At 39.1% G+C, this 19,905-nt stretch overlaps 1 protein-coding gene across 2 annotated transcripts in view; it reads left to right on the forward strand.

The window, feature by feature from the left end:
• The window catches only part of ZZEF1 (zinc finger ZZ-type and EF-hand domain containing 1), a 59,118-nt gene that overhangs the window by 2,032 nt on the left and 37,181 nt on the right, over positions 1 to 19,905 (forward strand). For both annotated transcript variants that reach the window (XM_036394977.2, XM_036394978.2), the window contains exons 2-19: positions 2,473 to 2,617; positions 3,605 to 3,799; positions 4,646 to 4,817; positions 6,150 to 6,349; positions 7,379 to 7,589; positions 9,363 to 9,479; positions 9,709 to 9,887; positions 10,944 to 11,042; positions 12,077 to 12,168; positions 13,170 to 13,318; positions 13,868 to 13,979; positions 15,491 to 15,706; positions 16,235 to 16,335; positions 16,671 to 16,840; positions 17,599 to 17,732; positions 18,032 to 18,102; positions 18,552 to 18,666; positions 19,278 to 19,437. In XM_036394977.2, the coding sequence (XP_036250870.1) occupies positions 2,473 to 2,617; positions 3,605 to 3,799; positions 4,646 to 4,817; positions 6,150 to 6,349; positions 7,379 to 7,589; positions 9,363 to 9,479; positions 9,709 to 9,887; positions 10,944 to 11,042; positions 12,077 to 12,168; positions 13,170 to 13,318; positions 13,868 to 13,979; positions 15,491 to 15,706; positions 16,235 to 16,335; positions 16,671 to 16,840; positions 17,599 to 17,732; positions 18,032 to 18,102; positions 18,552 to 18,666; positions 19,278 to 19,437 (2,638 nt within the window). The remainder of the gene's footprint in view (positions 1 to 2,472; positions 2,618 to 3,604; positions 3,800 to 4,645; positions 4,818 to 6,149; positions 6,350 to 7,378; positions 7,590 to 9,362; positions 9,480 to 9,708; positions 9,888 to 10,943; positions 11,043 to 12,076; positions 12,169 to 13,169; positions 13,319 to 13,867; positions 13,980 to 15,490; positions 15,707 to 16,234; positions 16,336 to 16,670; positions 16,841 to 17,598; positions 17,733 to 18,031; positions 18,103 to 18,551; positions 18,667 to 19,277; positions 19,438 to 19,905) is intronic.

A 19,905-nucleotide genomic window follows, 5' to 3' on the forward strand; every position in this document is an offset into this window, starting at 1 on the left:
TTTCGGCACAGACTTCAAATGTTTTGTAAACAACGTTTAAATGCAAAATCTGTTTTCTGTATGAACTGAACCTCTGAATCCTTCTTGGTACTGCTTCAGCAGTTGTCATGTCATGTATCCAGCTTTGGCTGGCAGCATTAACGCTGCAGTTCTTCTGAGAGCAGAGGGTGAAACATGAAGTTCTCCCAGGTCACCTTTCAGATACCCTGTTGTGCCATCCAGCTCCTGAGCTGTGAGATAAGGGGCTGGATAAGGGGCTGCTTTTTCCATGGGTCATAATTCCAAGCAACCCTCTCACTCATCGTTTCCTATGAGGATGTTTCTCAAATGCTTCTTTATGTTCAGGATTGAGCTGTGTGGAGTTACTGCATTTCTTTAGGAGCAGGTTGAGGTGGGTTGTGTAAGGCTGCTGCTGAATTGTATCATGTCCCAGTCCTGCACACAGCTCAAAAATTCTTTGAGTACAGGTTGACACTCTCTTTTTTCCCCCCACTTTTTTTTTCCCCGTTACATAGGACAGCAGTGGAAATTATGTATGGTTTTTGTCAAATACAGAGTTTAAGTTATAATGAACAGTTAATAATTTTAGAGTTCTAGGTTTGGTGCAATCTCCTGAGATCAGAGGAAGAGTTTAAAAATAAGATAACAAAATACTGCATTAAGCTGTGAAGAAAAGCATATATGTAGTAATCCCTCCTTATGTGAGAGTATAAAAAATTTGTTTCAAGTAGGTGTTAGCAGATTCAGCCTTGTTGCCTTGTGTTTTATTGTCACCAGTAACATCACAAAACTTGTTCAATTTATAGTTTAGTAATTGTGCAGTTTCACTTCAGGTATGAGGAAAAATTGTGAGAATGGTGTGGTGTGAAACTGTACATTGAATTGTTTTGGCAACTGAGTTATGTCTGTTAGAATTAATTCCCTCTGGTTTGTTGTCCTCAAGCAAAGGTGTTGGGTTTTTGTTCTGGCATCTGCCCAGTGCCTGGGCTGGACTGGCCCTGGTGCCTGCTGGATGCTCAGCACCAGCTTTGCTGCTCAAAATAATTGTTTAAAGGTGGTCATTATTAGCTTGGGTTCAGCTGTGTGTATAATAAGACACTAAAGTTTCCAAGCTCAAATCCAGCTCTGTGCCACAGAAGTGCCATGAGAGCTTTAGTCAGCTAAAACACTGTGTTTCAATTCTGTTGTCTTCTGAGGACTTTGCTCTCATTTTACTGCTGTAATTATGCCATGGTTAATTGGCAGGTTATTTTGAGCTAATCATTTCAGGCTGCTCCTCTCTAGGATAGCACTGTTAATGGTACATCAAGTCTGATAACCAGGGAACAAACCAAGAGAGGGAAGCAGGAGCTTCCTCCTGAGCAGCAGCAAGCCCTTGACTCAGACTCCTGTGAGATCATCTGGCCTTAGAGACCAGATTTCCTTGGTTTGTGTGGCTCAGCTTGGAATACAAAGTTCAGGGCAGGGAGACTCAAGTCTTGCTTGTAAAGAAATATCTTTTGTAAGTGCATTCCCAATTTATATGAAAAAGGTGGATGCTCCTGAAATTACTGCATTTCTCTTTTGGAACAAATTCCATTTTTAGCAGTTAAACAGAAGTTTGCCTCAAAATTAAATCTGATTGTGAAAATATAGCCAGATTTTTAATAGTCACTGAATCATGAGTTGTCTGAAATAGCTAGTTAAAGTAAGTTACATTTATGACCTTAGTTCTGATTTATAGGCTCAGCTGGATTAAAATACCTTGTACATTTGTTAGTTCAAAGTTGTGAAATGCTGTGTGAGTTACTTTTTGTACATGCTCAACACAACTTTTATATTAAAAATTTTATTAAGGTCAAAGTTAGTAAAGCTGCCAGTGTTCTCTTCAATAAAAAAAATCCCAACCCTTTTCTAACTCTCTCCTTTGTTTTCAAAAACACTTAGACAAACTATATTAAACTGATTTTTGGTGTAGGAGGATAGTTTATGGAAAGAAAAATCAAATAAAAATATTACTGTTCTTAGGACAATTTCTTAAATAAAGAAAATGTGTAAACCCTGGAGGAATTTGAGTGGATGCAGTGAGAGAGGGATGCAGCAGTGATGAGTAATCGAAGGTGTGGCTTTTGGAACCAAACCACCACCCTTCAGCTGAGGAGATTTCTGCTAAGCAGAAGCTTTACCTTCCTTCCAGTCCCAGCTACCCATGGATGGATCCTGCTGATTCACTGCTGTTTATGATGGGCTGTCTCCACCTAAGCATGACTCCAGCTGACTTTTATAGGAAGACAGTGCAAATATCTTCAAACTTGCTAAACACTGCAGATTTCCAGCCAGGCTGCTTCCTGTTACCATGAATCCAACACTCTGGGGAATGGATTCTTTTGATTTTGTTTTACTAGTGTTACAACATTTGTTGCTATGGTTTCTATGAAATACCTTGCTTTAAGGAAATATGCTGAAATAAATTTTTTTTTGGTTACTCTTCAGGCCTTTGCACAATTTGATGCTGAAGGAGATGGCACTGTTGATGTGGAGAATATGCTGGAGGCTCTCAAGAATTCTAGTGGTGCAAATCTTCAGGGGGAGCTGAGCCATGTAATCAGGCAGCTGCAAGCTTGTTCACTGGTGCCAGGTATGAGAGCAAGTGTTGGAAGAAAGGGTTTCCCAAGCCCAGCCCCATAAAAAAGGTGCTGCTTCAATAAATTGCTTTAATAGCATTGCTTGTCCTAATCTTATCAAAACCACCCTCCAGAAGGTTCTTGGTTCTTTAGTGTCAAGCAAGTGGAGTTGTTGTAAATTAAACATTTCCCAGAATTGCATGCTGAACTTCCTTTCACAAATAACCACTGTTTCCCTCTCTGTGTGACTGGGGAGTGTCTTACCCCTGTTTGGTTCATCTCACAGACAGAAAATGCAGAATGTTGGTGAGTGCCCAGCTAATGCAGCCTTGTACTTGGTAACTGGAGGAATAAATCCTCCATGGAGCCTGTTCCAGGGGATGAGTCACATATTTTATTATTATTATTATATTATTATTCAGCATTTGAAATCCTGATAAAACATACTTCAGGTTTTATGGTTTATAGTTCAGAAAGTGCCAGTTTCCAGAATTTGATTTCTGGGATAAGTGTCAGTTACTGGCTTTCCTTCCACATGTTTGATGATAAGTGGCTAAAGGGGATTTACCTTAAAGGATCAGACAAGAAACACTAGAATTTTCTGCAGAGAATTTAGAGGAGAGGACTTGGAGAGTGCTGTTCTATGCATGTACATGCACTGGGATTCAGGTGCCAGTGCTCAGGAGCTGACATTTCTGACCAAGCTGGTGGAAAGCATTAGGAATAATCCACAATTCCAAAGGGAAAAGCTCAGTGTAGCTCAGGGTGAATGATTTTTAACCAAGTAGCAACTGCTTCACTTAGATTTTGAAGGTAAGGGTTTGGGGCAGCAAAATAAACAGGAGATTTTTGGTAATTGTTTTGAATACCTTCAGGCATTTCAAGTCACTGAAAGAAATATTTCCCTGCACTTTTCCCTGCTGCAAAGTTGAGGTACATCCTCTAATAGTTTGACATCCTTCTCACATTGTGGTGCCTGAGGAAATGCTGTCTCTTTCTAGGCTTTATTGATATATTTTCTGAGTCCAAAGAGCGCCTGGGCCTTCACGCCTCGATGATCCTGAGGTTCCTGCACAGGAACCGCATCTCCAGCACTGCCATCCCCTACCCAGTGCTGGAGTACTTCAACAACATCTGCACCATGCGCTCCTCCGTGCTCAAGGACTCCTTGGATCGACTTCTCCTCAAGGAGAGAGGTGTGCAGTGCTTCCCTTCTTTTTCAGGATGTGAAAAATAGGCTACAGATAAAATGAAAAGCTTTCTTGACTATTAGGAAGTTGATCTGCATGCTTCTGCGGGGTTTTGTTGGTTTTTTGAAGCGCATAAATTATTTCATGAACTACTCGGCAATCTGAGTAACACTCTGCAATGTTCTTATCTTTCTCCTGGGCTGTTCAGAATTGATGGTTACTCATTTGTGATATTCTGTATTCAGTCAAACATCTCTACTAGTTGCTGGAAACTTAGTTTCCATGTGAAGGTGGATGTTTTATGAAGTTGACTGTTCAGTACTAAAAGATACTTTATCACTTTGGACTGGAGGTGATTAATCCTGCCCTGTATCTCTGATGGGACTGGCCTGGTCCCTGCAGGGAGGGCTCCATTTCTTTACAGCTTGACTAGATATTTTCAGATTTCTGCACTTTTATTGAAATAGATCAAGTTACATAGGAAACAGGGTGCTTTGTCCTTTCCCTGAAATACATGAATTGAAGTTTTCTCCATTGTAATTTACTTTTGCCTTTCATCTGTTTGTATTTGGGCACAAAAATAATAAAGCAGTGTTGAGGTCAGTAATGAAAGGGGTAGATAAAGGCTATTGAACTCCAGGGAATGGAGTTGTTTTCATACAGAGAGTGGTAGATGGAGATTATTGCAATTTAATCTGAAATGAAATTTTGCTGTCTCCTAGTTCCTGTCAGAAAAATTCCTTCAGGGCTGTTTTCTGTGCCAACAAGTTCATTTGTGTGAGATGGTTCTTACAAAGGTATAACAACACTCAAAACAGGCCAAAGAAAAATATTCTGAGTGGTTTTTTGCAGAATACCCCAGTGATCTGAATGGTAATCAGGAGTCAGACAAGCTGAAGTCTGTCACAAAGTGCTACACACACATCGAGACCTCCTCCAATTCCGCCGATATCGACAAGATGACGAACGGAGAAACCTCGTCCTTCTGGCAGTCGGACGGGAGCGCTCGCTCCCACTGGATCCGGTGAGCTCAGGGCCTTGGGCTCCCAGCCAGGGGGCTGGGCTGGATTGATCCTGCCAGGCTGCTCCATGGCTCCCCTCCTCAGCTGGGCAGGGGAGAGAAAATGTAACGAAAGGCTCTTGGCTCAAGGGCAGGGAGAGCTTTGTCGCCAGCTAGCATCACAGACTTGATTCAGGGAATTTAGTTCAGTTTATTGAATCAGGGTGGGGTTAGGAGAAGCAAAACCAAATCTTCTTCTCAGGCTTAGAGAAAAAGGGAAGAGAAGTTATCTCCTCCCGTCCAGAGGCACAGGGGGATGGGGAGTGTGGGCTGCACTCAGTTCCTCACATGCTGGCTCTGCCACTCCTTCCTCCTCAGGGGCAGGACTCCTCACCTGCTTCCCTGCACCAGTGTAGGGTTCCTTCCACGGGAGACAGTTCCCCTCAAAGTGCTCCAGTGTGGGTCCTTACAAAATCACAGAGTATTGAGTTGGAAGGGACCCCCAAGGATTGCCAAGTCCAGATCTTAAGTAATTGGCCCTGATGGGGATCAGTCCTTCAGGAAGAGGCTGCTCCAGCATGGGTTGCCCATGGGATCACAAATCCTGCCAGCAAACCTCCTCCAGTGCACACTGCTCTCCCCCTGGCAACAAAGGTCCAGCATCCAGCAACTTCTCACACCCTGTAGCCCCCCACTGCCAAAACTTTGTCACACAAACTCAATACAGGTGTAATTGAAAACAGCTGGAATTAATGAGAGACATATAATACAGATAAAAGCAGAAATCATTAATCCCTGCATAAAATTTAAAAGTCTGACTGCCAAATAAAAGGTCACCTGTGGTGACACAAAGCCTTGTTGTATAGTGAAGCTTTCCAAGTTGTGATACAGATGTAGTGGTTGGTACTTGAATAGAAACACTTTGCCACTGTCCAGGAAGTTCCATGAAACAGAAATGCTCAATGAAACAGAAATGTTTAGTGTTTTTTTTCAGTGGTAGATCTAAGAATGTGTGCTTCAAAGGAAAAAAAAAAGTCATTTTGGTCATTATTAACATTGCATTTTTATTCCTGAGGAATGAATTCTCAGTTGAAAATATAAATAGAAAATTCTACAGTCTTTTAGAGGCAACTATTCTCTAAATCAAATTTTTTTAACTCCTTCACCATGGTATGGTTAAGAACACCTGTGAAGCATTAGGTAAATTTCAGAGGATTTCTTTGTGTTTGTAGAGGAGGAAAATGAGTGAATAATAATATAATATCTATTATATATACACATGTATAGTATTATAATAATAAAAGCAGGGTGCTTGACTTCTCTTTTCAAGAACCATTTGTCTTCTTTGCTTTGCAGTTTAAAGATGAAACCAGATGTGGTTTTGAGACACCTGTCCATTGCAGTGGCAGCTAATGACCAGAGTTACATGCCACAGCAGGTCACAGTGGCAGTGGGAAGGAATGCCAGCAGTCTCCAGGAGGTCCGAGATGTTCACATTCCAAGCAATATCACTGGCTACGTAACACTCTTGGAAAACGCTAACATTAGTCAGATGTGTGAGTCAATAAAGATACCATTGGGATTCTGCTTTGGTGCTTTTTGCAAGGTCAAAGGTTGGGTAGATCATGGAGAGATGTGTTGAAGTGGCATTCATCAGGGGTGACACTTTGGGCCTTGTTCTTGGGTCAGAGGAATTGTTTTCATTCTGGTTTAATTTCTAACCTGTACGAGAGTTTTCCAAGCTTTTCTTGTGGTCTCTGTAACGTGGGCTAAGGGCTGAAGAGAAAAATGACTGAAGATGCAGTTTTAGCCTTTCAATGTGAAGTCATGGGGCAGTTTCAAAATATCCTTGCTTGCAGAGTGAAAGCATATGTTGGCTGATAGTATCTAGCAAAAAATCTGCTTTTTTTTGGTACTGAAACTCTGAAGTTGGTCCAATGTAAGGCAGGTTTTATGCTTTTAAATAGTGTTATTTTTGATTCTGGTAGCTCTGTGGGTGCTATATTGGAATCAATCAAGAAAAGCTGCTCCTTCCTTAGATGGTTTCTGCAGCTTCAGGAATTTTGTCCCTTCAGTTCCAGAAGATGCTTTTCCCTGAGAGGAGCTTTCACTGCCACAGAAGTGGGCAGCAAGGATGTTGTTCCTCAAAAGTAATCAGGACAATGCCATCTGTGCAAAATGGTCAAGAACTTGTGTGAAAATTTTATGTAACTTTAAACTTTGCCTTTGGGCTTTGCTCCTTTTCCCTATTATCTCCACAACCACTTGTTTCCAAGACACTTCCTGTGTATCTAGGTAGGAAGGTACTGGTGAAATAATCTACTTCCCACTTTTAGGATATTTTATTACAATTTTTCCTAGTTTCTAGCCATAGTATGTGTGATGGATTCACAGGATATTGATGCAAAGGGTAAATTTTCCAGATAAGAGGATGTGTGGTTGACCATATCAAGCAACGCTGTTCCATACCCGCCATTACTTTTCCAAGAGATCCCGTACTAATTCGATATTTAGAATATCTATTCTTTTAACTCTTAATCTAGAAGAAATGGGAAAAAAAAAATTGAATTTGTTTTTTTTGACAGATGTACAGATAAACATCAAGCGTTGCCTTAGCGATGGCTGTGACACCAGGATCCACGGGCTGCGGGCCACGGGCTACCAGCGCGTGAGGAAGGTGGGAGTGTCCGTGTGCGACGCCTCGGCCATCTGGTACTGGTCCCTGCTGACCTCTCTGGTGACAGCTTCCATGGAAACCAACCCAGCATTTGTTCACACCATTTTACAGAATACTCAGTAAGTAGCAAACTTACATGGGGTGTGATTTGAGCTACTTCTTATTTTTAAAAAAATAGATACTTGCGGCTTTAGGAAGCAATCTGTTGTAGGTGACTGGTTTCTACGCCCTTCATTCATGTGTTTAAACAGCTTTTCTGTCTCTTCAGGTGTTTAAACAGCTTTTTCTGTCTCATTCTTCAGATTTTGGATGTTTTTCTTCTATCCATTTGTATGTACTAGAACGAGTGTAATTCTCCCGGCTGTTTCATCTAATCTAGTTGTTAAACTGTGACTTAATGGATTTTAGCTACTTCTTCATTTTTTTAGAAAAATACTTCTGGCTTTAGGAAGCACTCTGCAATCTGTTGTATGTGACTGGTTTCTACTCCCTTCAGGTGTTTAAGCAGCTTTTTCTGTCTCATTGTTCAGATTTTTGATGTTTTTCTTCTATCCATTTGCATGTGCTAGAACAAGTGTAATCCTCCTGGCTGTTTCATCTAATCTAGTTGTTAAACCATGACTTAATGGACACTGAAAAATACATTTTTCACTGATCCATTTACTTGTAATGACTTTGAGCAGCCTAAAATGAATACATTTTTCTTGTCCAGTATTAATAATCAATAACATTTATATCTTCCACTTAGGACTGAAGCTTAATTTAGCTTAATTTTCTGCAGATTTCTACTTACATAATGCCTTGTCATGGATTTTATGGGGATATAGCTGAGTATTTGCACCATCTCCATGCAAATGTTTGCTTGGGGTGACTGACCATTTTCTGTGTAACGTTTCCTTGTTAGATTGCCAAACACTTCTGCTGGATGACTTGAAGGATTGGAATCCCAATAAAACCTCTCCACACCCACATGAGCTTTTACAGAGCTCAGTTAGCACAGTGTCACCACACTGAAGAGCAGGGCTGTCATTAGGTTAATGAATCCTCTAGGTTAAAGTCCACTAAGCCTATCTTTTAATTTATGTTATCTGTGAAATCTCTTCAGAGTTTAGATAACTTCATACATGCTCATAATCCCATAGTTGCAGGCTCTGCTGAAACTGAGGGCCTCCAGTTTTGGTGAAGTTCAGAGATTTTTCAGAAATATAACAAGAACACTGAGCTAATAAAGCATTGAAGAATTATAATGGAGAAATCCTGACTAAAATCATGCTTTCAGAAATTAGATTTACTGTTTAGAATTATAAAGCAAAACCCCCAAGCTTTAGAATTGGATGGAATAACTGTAATACTGAAAACTTTAGTATTGGATGGAATAACATTGGTGAAACCACTCGAGAATTCCTAATTTCAGGGATTATCACAATGTCTTTGGGAATTCAGAATAATCCTGATTTGAGCTACCAAGTGTCTTTCTTAGTTTCTCTTATTCTTCTTTTGAGGGAATTTCAAATCAATTTTCCTTTTATTCACAGGCTCTTGCTCAATTCTGGACCAATTTAAAATGAAGCAGTGCTTGGATACTAAGCTATTTCTAATGCTGTCACAGATTTAATTTAAAACTCCTTGACATGTTTGTCTCATTAAATCTGAGATTGAGACTAGATAGATTCAAGATTACCCAGCAGTCATTGAACTTTCCCTGCCTAGAATGCAATACTGTGGTTCCCTTTTGAAGAGAATCTCTGTGTAAATAGATTTAGTGCATTCAGAAGCAATTTGCAGAGACCTGCCCACACAAAGCATGAAGATTCAAGCCTCTAATTCACATTAGGAGGCTCTTTTCTGCAATTCTGCCTGGTTTCCTGACATTATGTTTCACTTTTTCCTAGGAAAGCACTGCAGCACATGCCACCTCTATCCCTAACACCAGGCTCCACAGATTTTTCAAGCTTCTTATCACCAAATGTTTTGGAAGAAGTAGATAGCTTCCTTATCAGAATAACAAGGTGAGCTTGTGTGGTTGATTCAGTGGGAAGTGGTTTGGAAGAGTGCAAATCAAATTTTTACATCTTTACTCACATGCTCTTTTTTAAGTATCCTGGAAAATACAAATCCATATAAAAATACAAATCCATCAATAAACAGGCACCTGGGAGGCTCTGTGGCAGTTTGTCTTTATTAAAAACCAGAATGTCCCAGTTTTTCTTTTCACACTCTTGTTGTTTTTCCTCCCAGTTGTTGCACTACTCCAGAGGTGGAGCTGACACTCCTGGCCTTTGCCTTAGCTCGGGGGAGTGTTGCCAAAGTGCTGAGTTCCCTTTGTGCCATCACTGATCATCTGGACACCCCATACAAGGCTTCCTCCCTGATCTCCTCCATGGCAGCAGTCAGACAGAACCTGCTCTATAAATATGGTAATGCAACAATCCTGCATCCTTTACAGCCTTAAGCAAATACATTATATATATATATATATATAGCTTTGAGTTGTTCCACTTGCTGGGTTTTAAAATGATCCAAACCTTCTTAATTAAAAACTGTCACTGAAATCACAACCTGGCAGCTAAACTGCCCAAATAGTTGGTGATTGATGAGCTTTTTGTAATTAAAGAGTTAAAGCAAGAGAGAAAACATGAACTTTGTAGATCATGGCCCCTGTATCAGCATGGGGATGATGGTGTTTGTGTTGCTTAAAAGGCAAATGACAAGAAGCATTTTTCTTCTTCCAGTAAAACATTTGTTTGTGTGAGTGAGCCTCTGTGAGTGCTCTCTCCTGCAGGCATGTACAAATTGAAGATGCATTTTAAATGTAATGCCATTAGCATCTCTCTGTGGTTCTTCCTTTTTTTTTTTCACTTTTATAAGATGAGTTAAAATGAAATTTTTATAATCTGAGTATTTCATGAGTGTAGAGCTGTTCATGGTCTGGCATCAGGTGGTGATTTTGCTGTATTTGCTGGACTTGTTTGATAAATCTGTATTTTCTCAGGTATCAACTTCTGAGATTCTCACTAGTGTCTCATGAGAATTCATGAAGACCCTTTATTTGCCTTTTAGTCTGTTTTTTCAGTACTTCTTGTCTTGTGCCAAAGAACACGTAGATTATTTTATAATTATTGATGTTTACTTTCAAAAATTGTGAAAATTGGTTTGTTTTCCCCAGAGTAGGTAATGCCTTTTGTAAGACAAGTGGTATTTCATGGATTGTGAATTCCAAAGTGTGGCAACAGTTGAAGGAACATTAATTGTCATGAATTTCATTGTCCTTCTGTCTGTATCTAAAACTCCAACTACTTTAGATTAATGTATCTCTCATATTCCAGTTTCCCTCCCTTTTTTGGGTCTGACAGTGGTGAAAATCTCATAGTATTGTAATTTTTTCCCATTTTTATTTTCTGAACGAAGAACTATGGAAAATATATTTTACCATTTTAAATGAATTTGATAAACCTGTTGATTTTTTGACTTAGGAAAGCCTTTAAGACTCACTCTGCAAGCATGTGATGTAAAGGGAAAAGAAGATAAATCAGGGCCTGAAAACCTCCTTGTAGAGCCATGGACTGGGGATGGTAAGAGCCTGGACTTAAAATCCATAATTTTAGAATCATAAAAGCATTTAAGTTAGATGCTTCCACCAAACATAATGATTGTTGACAATGCTGTGGTGGTGTTCTATATTTACTTCTATATATTTGATTCTTTAGAGTTTTATGCTATGGAAGATTTGTAATTTTAAAAAAAGTAAGCTAACAAACAAAAACCCAAACTAAAACAGTATATAAATTCGATTTTGCAGCACTGTGGATTTGTCATAAACCAGTTTATTGTCAAAACAAGCCAACCAAACAAAAAGATTGGATTTTGGAGAGAGTTATTAATATTCTATGTGGAAGTCAGCAGTGAGCTGCCACAGGGAATATTCTCCTAGAGCAAACTTTGTGGGTTGAAGTCATGAATAGCTGTTAGTTTCCCAAATATTGATGGGAGACAGTTTGTAGAAATCATTGAAATTCTCTGCATGTACCTATTAATTCTCTTAAAGCCTCTCTTTGTTAATGCAGTGCTTTTATATACTGGATACAACCTAAACAAAGAGATTTGTGTTTCTTGACCTCCTTTTTAAGTGAAATGCCACCTAATCTTTTTTTTTTAATAGTTTATTGTCTTGTGCAGTGCTACTGGTAAATGAAAGCCATTGTGACAGAAAATCAGGCACTTTCTAAATGCTTATTTTACACCTCTGTTAGTTCATGTGCATTATTTGAGTTTATTATTTAGTTATTTTGTGGCTTGTCTGCTGTTGTTTTGTGTGTCACAGTTTGGGGGACTATTCACTGAGTTCACAAGCCAAAGTAACATTTGAGAATTACTAATAAACTTTAATAAGAAAATATTCTTGAAACTGCTGCAGATATTGCAGTACCCAGAGAGATACTGGAGGGTGCTGTGTAAAATACAATATTTTAAGTAGTCCCTTTTATTTGGAAATATTTGTTAATGAGCATTTCACTGGAAAAGCTTTGTGGTTTTGTTTTCCCCCTTCAGCCCACTGTCCCAGTATTTTCTTTCATTCAGACTCCTTCTGTTCCCACTGCTGCTTTAGGTTTTCTCACTGAAACTGGCAAAACCAGAGCAAGTATCATTCTTTCTACTGGAACTGAATCTTCATTTCAAGTGACACAAATTAGAATAAAGGTATGTAGTTGCTGGGAGCTTTTGAAGTAGAAGATTTACTTTTTTCCCCTAGTGGTGGAATTGAATTTGGATATTTTTTATATGAACTGAAATTTAAATTCATTATGAAATAGTGTTATTTTAGAGTTTTTCTTCAGTGTAAGTCAGGGAACTTCAGGAAAAGGAGGTCTTAAATTGTTCCAGGGAGCCACAGGCATGTAGTAAAGACATTTATTTTATATGGATTTTATCTATATCTTGCAATATCTATCTCAAGCCAGAGACTTAATGGTTTGTGGTTTCTCACTGAAGTGTGTGGATTTATATGCAAGGTCCTTTATCTTAAGTTTAAAATAACTTTTTGGCTCTGTGAATAGCAGGTGTCAAGATACAAAGCATGTGAGTTCAGATTAAATGGAGGTATTTCAAATTCTGTGTAGAGACACCAGTGTCATTTGCATTTGGTGTGACTGTGGTTTCAAAGGAAGGTCTTGTGATTAAATCTCATGGCCAAGACTTCTGTGAGGCTTCTGCAGCTGAATTGGCTTATTTACTTAAGGCAAAGCTATAGTATTATTTAATTCCTGGAGCAGCAATGCATATTTCTATGTCAGAGAACACAGAAACATGAATGGGCTTCTGGCAAGTAAATTTTACCTGGGGTTGGAGAGGCAGCTGAATTGTTTTGCAGTGTAGTGATATTAATAGGGAAACATGATTTTAGTTTTGTTGGTTTTTTTTGAATGTAAAAGGAAAACAAAATGGGAATTAATATGCAGAACTGTAATATATCTAACTAATATGTGGAATTCTGGTTAATGTAAGGGTGCTGGCAGGGTGATAAATACAGTATATAATAACCATGTGCATGATCTCAATTCAGTGGGTTACAGGAGCTTTCATAACATTTCTCTAAACGTTTTTCATGTTCCTGTGCAGTTCCAGAGAGCAGGATTGTCAGGATCTGGTTGCTTTCCATAATTCTTTATTTTCCTTGCTGCCCTCGTGGCTCTGCCCTCCAGGTGCGGCGCGGTGCCATCGGCGCTCAGTGTGGGCTGGTGTTTGCCTACAACGGGGCCTCAGAAAAGTTCCATGCTGAGGAGCACTTCCGAAGGTTTGAGAGCTACGACAAATGGAAGCTGAGGGAATTCAAACAGTTTTTAAAAACCAGGTATCAATGGATTTTTGCAATGCATGCATGGAAAATTAACGTTATATTTGATCATTTTGCAGTGCCATTCCAGCTACTGAGAGTTGTTCCAGGTGACTTAAAAATGGAGCATCATTTAATTGTTGTTTGATTTTAATGAGCCTCCATTTGATGTGTTGAATGAAATATGCATATAGCTGTTATTTTCAGCCACTTGATTTAAAGGCCTGTTATAAAAGGGATATAGCAAAATTGGGGGGATATAGCAAAATCTGCACTTGGGATGCAGATCAGTGATAACAGAAAATTTTTAATTAAGTTTTATTAAATCAATTTTCAGAACTGTTGCTTAGGGGTAAGGGGAGGTTAAGGGGCTCTGACAAAAAAGGCTTTCTTGATTTTTTTTTTTTTTTACCTTGCATGTGATAGAGTTTTGGGTTTGTGAAACTTTCTGTTGTCTTTCATCTTTATAGCTATAAGATGCTCTAAGTGTTTTGTTACAGTATCAACAGCTTTGCAATGTTTCTAAACTTTTTCTTTACAAAATGTGTTACATTCTTTTATACACAGAAGCAGTTGTTCTTGTGATGATTTGGGAGATGATGATCCTATTGGCTGGTTTGAAGTAGAAGAAGAATGGGATGAAGTTGATGTCAAAATGCAGCAATGCAGAGTTTCCCAAGTAAGAACCCACAAAGACCCCTTGGCCCAGTCACAATGAACAGGGGCTCTTTTCTGTGTCAACTGAAATAAACCTACTTCTGTTTTGTGAGGAGAACTCTGCTGTACAGAGAAAAAAATGAATAGGCTTCTAGTTAAGTGAATAATTGAACTTTTGTCCTCTGAAATAGTTACTTTTTCTCTGCATGCATACACATATATATATGTATAACTAGTTAAGCTGGGCTTCATGATCAAATTTAATGCAAAGCTATGTGATAATGTTCAGATTACTGGTTTTAATATGATTGTTGCTTTATTCTAGTATCTAGACTATTTAACTACTGTGTAGTCATAGCATTTATTCTTTCAGAGCCAGGTTTTTCAATCCTTGTTTTGGTGGGCAAACAATTGCAAATTGTTTCCATCAGTTAGGCTGTTGTCCCTGGAGAATGGAGACTCTTTCATTTTGAGAATGGCAGAAGATGGTTTTGATTTGAAGTGCTTGGTGCATTTATAGGGAATGTTCCATTTCAGATCATGGTTCTGGAATCAGTTGTTGTAGTTCCCCAGTCCATCTGCACTGTGGGAATTAAGAGAATTGGTGACATTGTTGTGTCAGCTGGGATTTTTTTCTGACTGCTGCAGAGTAACCAGTGCATGTGGATGGCAGGACTTGCTGTTCCTTCAGTTTTGTGCTCTACACCTCACTGAGAACAGACTGATCAAAGTATGATCTAAATATTACATATTGATCCTCTGCTTGCTTTTAAAAGCATCTAATAATTCTTTAACCTGCAAGAATACTGCAGCTGTGGCAGTGAGGAGCAGTGTGTGCAGAATAAATGAGCTGATAATGAATTGACTAACTTTGCAGGCACCTGTAGTGGTCATAGAACCATCCCTGTGACTTTTTGGAAGCAGGAAGAGATCAAACTTATCCTGAATCTGAGGCTCAGTATTTTAAACCTCTGAAGGTGATAGACAAGGTATAGGATTAAACACGGCCCCTGTGGCAGGGAGAAATGATGAGGAGGACTCCATGGGTATCAGAAGGCTGATTAATTACTTTATTATGCTCTATTATTCTATATTCTATTACATTACATCTAAACTGAATCTGCACAAGCACTCAGCTCAACTCAACTGCCCAGAATCTCGTGACTGTCAGCCCACAGTCCCCACACACACCTGGGTTCAAGGGGTCAGTGAATCAAAACACTCACACCAGAATCCAATTATCAATTCCCTTCAGGGAAACAATCTTCCACAATGCTTTCCACTTGTCAACAACACAGGAGCAGTAAATGAGATAAGAATTGTTTTTTCTTTCTCTGAGGTTCAGAGAATGTGGATCCCAGAAATATTCTTGGGAAGTTGTGCCTTGCTTTTCTCTGTGAAGAGAAATGCGGCCACAACAAGGGACTAAGGCTTCCCTCTTCAATCCTCACCTATGTGCACTCATGCCTTGTAACAGCCCAGTCTGTACCAGCTTTTAAACCCAAATCTTGTGCTGGTTTTGTATCCCTTTAGTACCTGATGATCAAGTTCCTGTGCACAAGACAAGAGTCAGCAGAACGGCTGGGGGTGCAAGGGCTGAGTGTTCTGGGCCACCTGCGGCCCCTGCGGGACGAGCCCTGCAGGACCATGAGCTGCCTGCGGTGCAGGAGAACTGAGGAGGACACAGTTTGTGGCACAACTCTGCTCCTGAAGACACTTCACTTCATCCAGCAGCTGGCACAGGATCTGGTATTCTTACTTCTTAAGGTTTTTTAAGCTTCTTATTTGACAGGCTGAAAGGAATAGGCTGTGCAAACAGCAGTTGTGAATGGGCGAAGAAAAGTGGGGGTACTCTTAACAAAGGTTAAAAAGTATGTTGGGGTACTCTTAACAACAGTTAAAAAGCATGTTGTGGAAAAAAAATTTAGTTATGAACAATTGAATTCTGTGTATGTTTGATGAAGGTTTATTACTTCCAATTAAATTAGATGGAGAGGTAGAGGTTATGAAGTGTTCTGGTGATGGAGAAAAGGGATGGGATCCTAGAAATCCAGAAAGAGGGGAGGATTCTGTGAATAAGAGGTTTCAGCATGAACTGTCACATTTAGGCACCAGAATGTCCATGAAAAAACTTAAACTGGAATTCATGTTAGCTGCAAATTTATAGGAAAGATGGCTGTGCTTTCCTTTAAGCCCAGTGCTCAGAGATTTGTGTTTTATAAGTGTGTTCTGTATAGATTTAACTTTCCAATCCTGCATTTTCTTTGCCTTTTTAAGGTTCAGCAGAAGGAGAGTGGATTAAAATACAAGTCATTTTTAGATTTCACAGGCCTTGATTTGCAGCTGTTCTGGAATTTTTACAATAAACTGCAGCAAAAGTAAGTTTCTTCTTTAGTGTCTGCTGAAGCACTAATCAGTGTGTGTGTGTATAAATAAAATATGCTTTGTTTAGTACTGCAGTTTGTTCTTCCTAAACTACATCATTTACATAAATAACATTTCCCTACTGCTGCCATATGGACTTCTAACTATGAAGTTATGTAGAAGCTTGAGCTGTAGATCAGTTGAGCTGGTAGCTCCACTTCCTTTGGCCATGTCTCTCCACTCAGTGGTTTTAATCTGTCTGAAATGGTGACTTTGATAGCAATATTTATTTGATGAAAAGAGTTGCTTTTCTAGTTTTTTCTTCTATTTGTTATGTATCTGCTTACAGCCCAAGGGAAGAATGTATCTTTGCTCAAACGCTGCTGTTGCAGCTTCTCCAGCGCTGCTTTTCTGTACTTACTGGAGATAATAAAACTGCTAAACCTCAAGAAACTCCTCAGAGCAAAGCAGCTGGTCACACAGAAGCTGCAGAAGAGCTTTATAGACATTTGTGTGAAGGTAATTTTATTCAATATATATTGACTGTTTTGTCTATTAAATTTTGGGAGAAGATACTCATTCCTAGAGGCCAAATCAGCTCCTGTTCCTTTGTTTCTCCTTCATGTCAGTGTGTGCTAATTAGTCTATCAATAGAAACTTTCCCTGGCCCAAAGAAATGGTTTTGTAGACTTTCTGACAACACAGTCTGGAAACAGCTGCAATAGAAAACTCCTGTTGAATGTGTCACCTGCTTGTAGCAGCAGGGATTGTGACCCTTTGACTATAGCATTACTGGGGTTTACTTATTTCTGATATTGCATATCAGTATGAATGAGCTCATGAGTAGAATGGGAGGTTTACAGGGACACAGGGAAGATTCTGGAGCCAGTGAAGAGAATGGGAATTACACATTAGGTTTCATTGGAAGTAGGGTGGCATGCTCTAGTCAAGTGTAATTTGAAGAATCTCCTGCAGAAGTGAGCTGAAGGGAAAACACTTTATATAGAATCTGTCACATCTTGAAAATTCTATTAGCTTTGATGGGTGTCAAGTTATAATCTTCCTAGAATTCATTTACTTGGTGAATAGATATATTCTTTCTTAATATAAATCTTTCTTGCTGTGAGTTAAAAAGTTTCCCTTCCTTTTCTGTGTGTATAATGGGATTGCAAGGGCTTGGAGTTGTGTGGACTAACATTTAATTCAGTTATGCCTCTAACATATTAGATGGGGTATTAATTAGAACTTGTAATTTTGTTTCCTTTTTGTATGAGCAGTAGTGGATATGGGGGACAGTAACTTCATGCCAATGAAAATGCTGAAAGAGGAAGTTAAGAACACCTTACTCAGTGGAGCAGCAGTTTTTTTCCCAGATAGACAGACCAGGCGACACCAGCTCTTCACCATGATGGTAAACATTGAATGAGAAATTGTTTGTTTGGTGCCTGCTTTCTTTATGCAGAAAAGAGGACAAATCTGACTTGTTATTCTCAAATAATACATACTTTGTCCCATTCAAGTAAAAGCCTTATTTTTTTTCTTTGCCTCTTTTTACCCTGCCCCTTTTCTCTCTGCAGCTTATCCAAAGAAAGAGGATTTAACCCTGCCTTTCTTACCAAAAATGAATAATAGAACACAGAAATTAAAATTCTTTGTCACAGAGGAGGAAAACAGAATGTATCATAAAAATAAATCTTTTTCCTTTTCTAGAAAAACATCACAGAGCAAGAACATAAGCAATCTGTACATCTTGCCTTCAGATCCTTGTGTACCCACTTCAGGTGAGGAGTTCTGAAACTGAAAATACTTTTGTGATGCCCCACATTTGTTAATAAGTTTGTATTTAATCCTTTTTAGAAACATTACTTCCCTGAACAATAATTCTCTGAAGTAATCAGCTAATGTTGTTTAGAAAGGACATGCTACTAATCAATATTTTTATTAACTGAATAGCTCTGTAAAACACTGGCCAAGGTTGGTGCTGAAATCACAGTATATTGTTCTTAGGCTTCTCCTAGGCTGTCTTCCAATTTTTTAAGTAATTGTTTGTCAGTGCTGATGGTTGGTATTGATTTAATTAGTCTAGAGTCATCAGAACACAAACTTTTGATTTTCATTGTAATTACACAGTAAGATCTCTACAGATCTGACACAAAAACTACTACATTTCTGGTTTGGAACTGTTTGGAACTCCTTGTTGTTGGTTGGTAAGAATATCTTTGATTTGTAGTGATCAAGATCCAGGTGGACTCTTATTATTACCAGAGAAAGGAGTTTCTGCAAATTTTGACATAAGTGAAGTATTGTCAGTCATGGACACCCTTCTGCTTGTGGCAGCAAGAGAGGTAAGTGGCTTTGCTCCTGCTTCTGTCCATGAGTTTTGTAGGCACTCAAACACAAGCTGCTTCCATGGGTACTGAGGAACAGCTTCCCTGTCCTGGATACTCCTGTTCATGGCTGTGCAAGTCTCTAGGATTAGCTTTTCCAATCATTTGAGTGTTTTCCTTTAAGCATTAACATTTCATATTAGTAGAGTAGGAAATGAATAGTGTTTTTCCAGCATGAGCTATGTAAGATGTGGTGTTTTTCCATAGCATTGAAAAGACTCTATGGAGAGACATTGGGATACAGAAGGAATCATTCCATTTTGAGAGGCTGGGATTGGGCATGTCACTAAGGGAGGTGGAAATGGAGGAGGGTTATTTACATATGCAGAAAAACTGTGCTGAGAACATCAAGTGACTCATATGTAGCTGTTCCTATTTAAAGTTGTGATATATCAAAACAAAGCCCATCACTTGCTACAGGGTGTTACATGCTGCTTGTCATTTGCATTTCATCTTTTTTTGGGCTGAGTGGGATGATTGTGTCCATCCCAGTTTACTTGGTGCATACTGTGTGTCATGCTGCAGCAGAGGAGGCTCCATTACATTCATTATTGTTCCTTATTTTTCAGTGTGAAATGATGATGCTGGATGTTGCACAGCAAGAGAGTGGCACAGTCTTGTCTTCCTTATTCTGGTCTGTCCAGGGTAGCCTCCTTTCCTGGTGCTATCTGCAGCTTAAAGGCACTGATAATTCAGCCAAGGATCTTGCAGTAGAAATACTTAAAAATTGTAAGTGCTGGGATTGAATACAGAATTAAATATGGGGCAATACTTTAAAATGTGATTTTGCAAATTGCAGTATAATTAGGGATCACTAAAGGTTGCCTGAGGCATATTCAGAACTGTCATAGCATTTTTAATCTCTCTAGGAAATAATTAGTAGGCATATTAAGCAATATGGAGTTTTAGCTGTACTGATAATCTTACATTGGGAGAATCTTCAGAAAGATTTCCGTAAGTTTTGGGAGCCAAATACTGAAAAAATCCCCAAACAACAAATAGTTACAGGCTTTCATTTAAACATTTTAGTTTCATACCATCACACATTTTGGTAAACTCCTGGGTGGTGATATGTGCTTTCTTGGATGTTTGTATTAGCAAGAAGTTGGTTAAGAAGCTGGGTTCATCTAAGGGGTTTTGTTGTTTTGTTTTTTGGGTTTTTTTTGTGGGGGGATTGTTAGATATTTATAATGCAGC

Source organism: Molothrus ater, chromosome 21 (genome assembly GCF_012460135.2).
Source record: "Molothrus ater isolate BHLD 08-10-18 breed brown headed cowbird chromosome 21, BPBGC_Mater_1.1, whole genome shotgun sequence".
NCBI classification, from domain to species: domain Eukaryota; kingdom Metazoa; phylum Chordata; class Aves; order Passeriformes; family Icteridae; genus Molothrus; species Molothrus ater.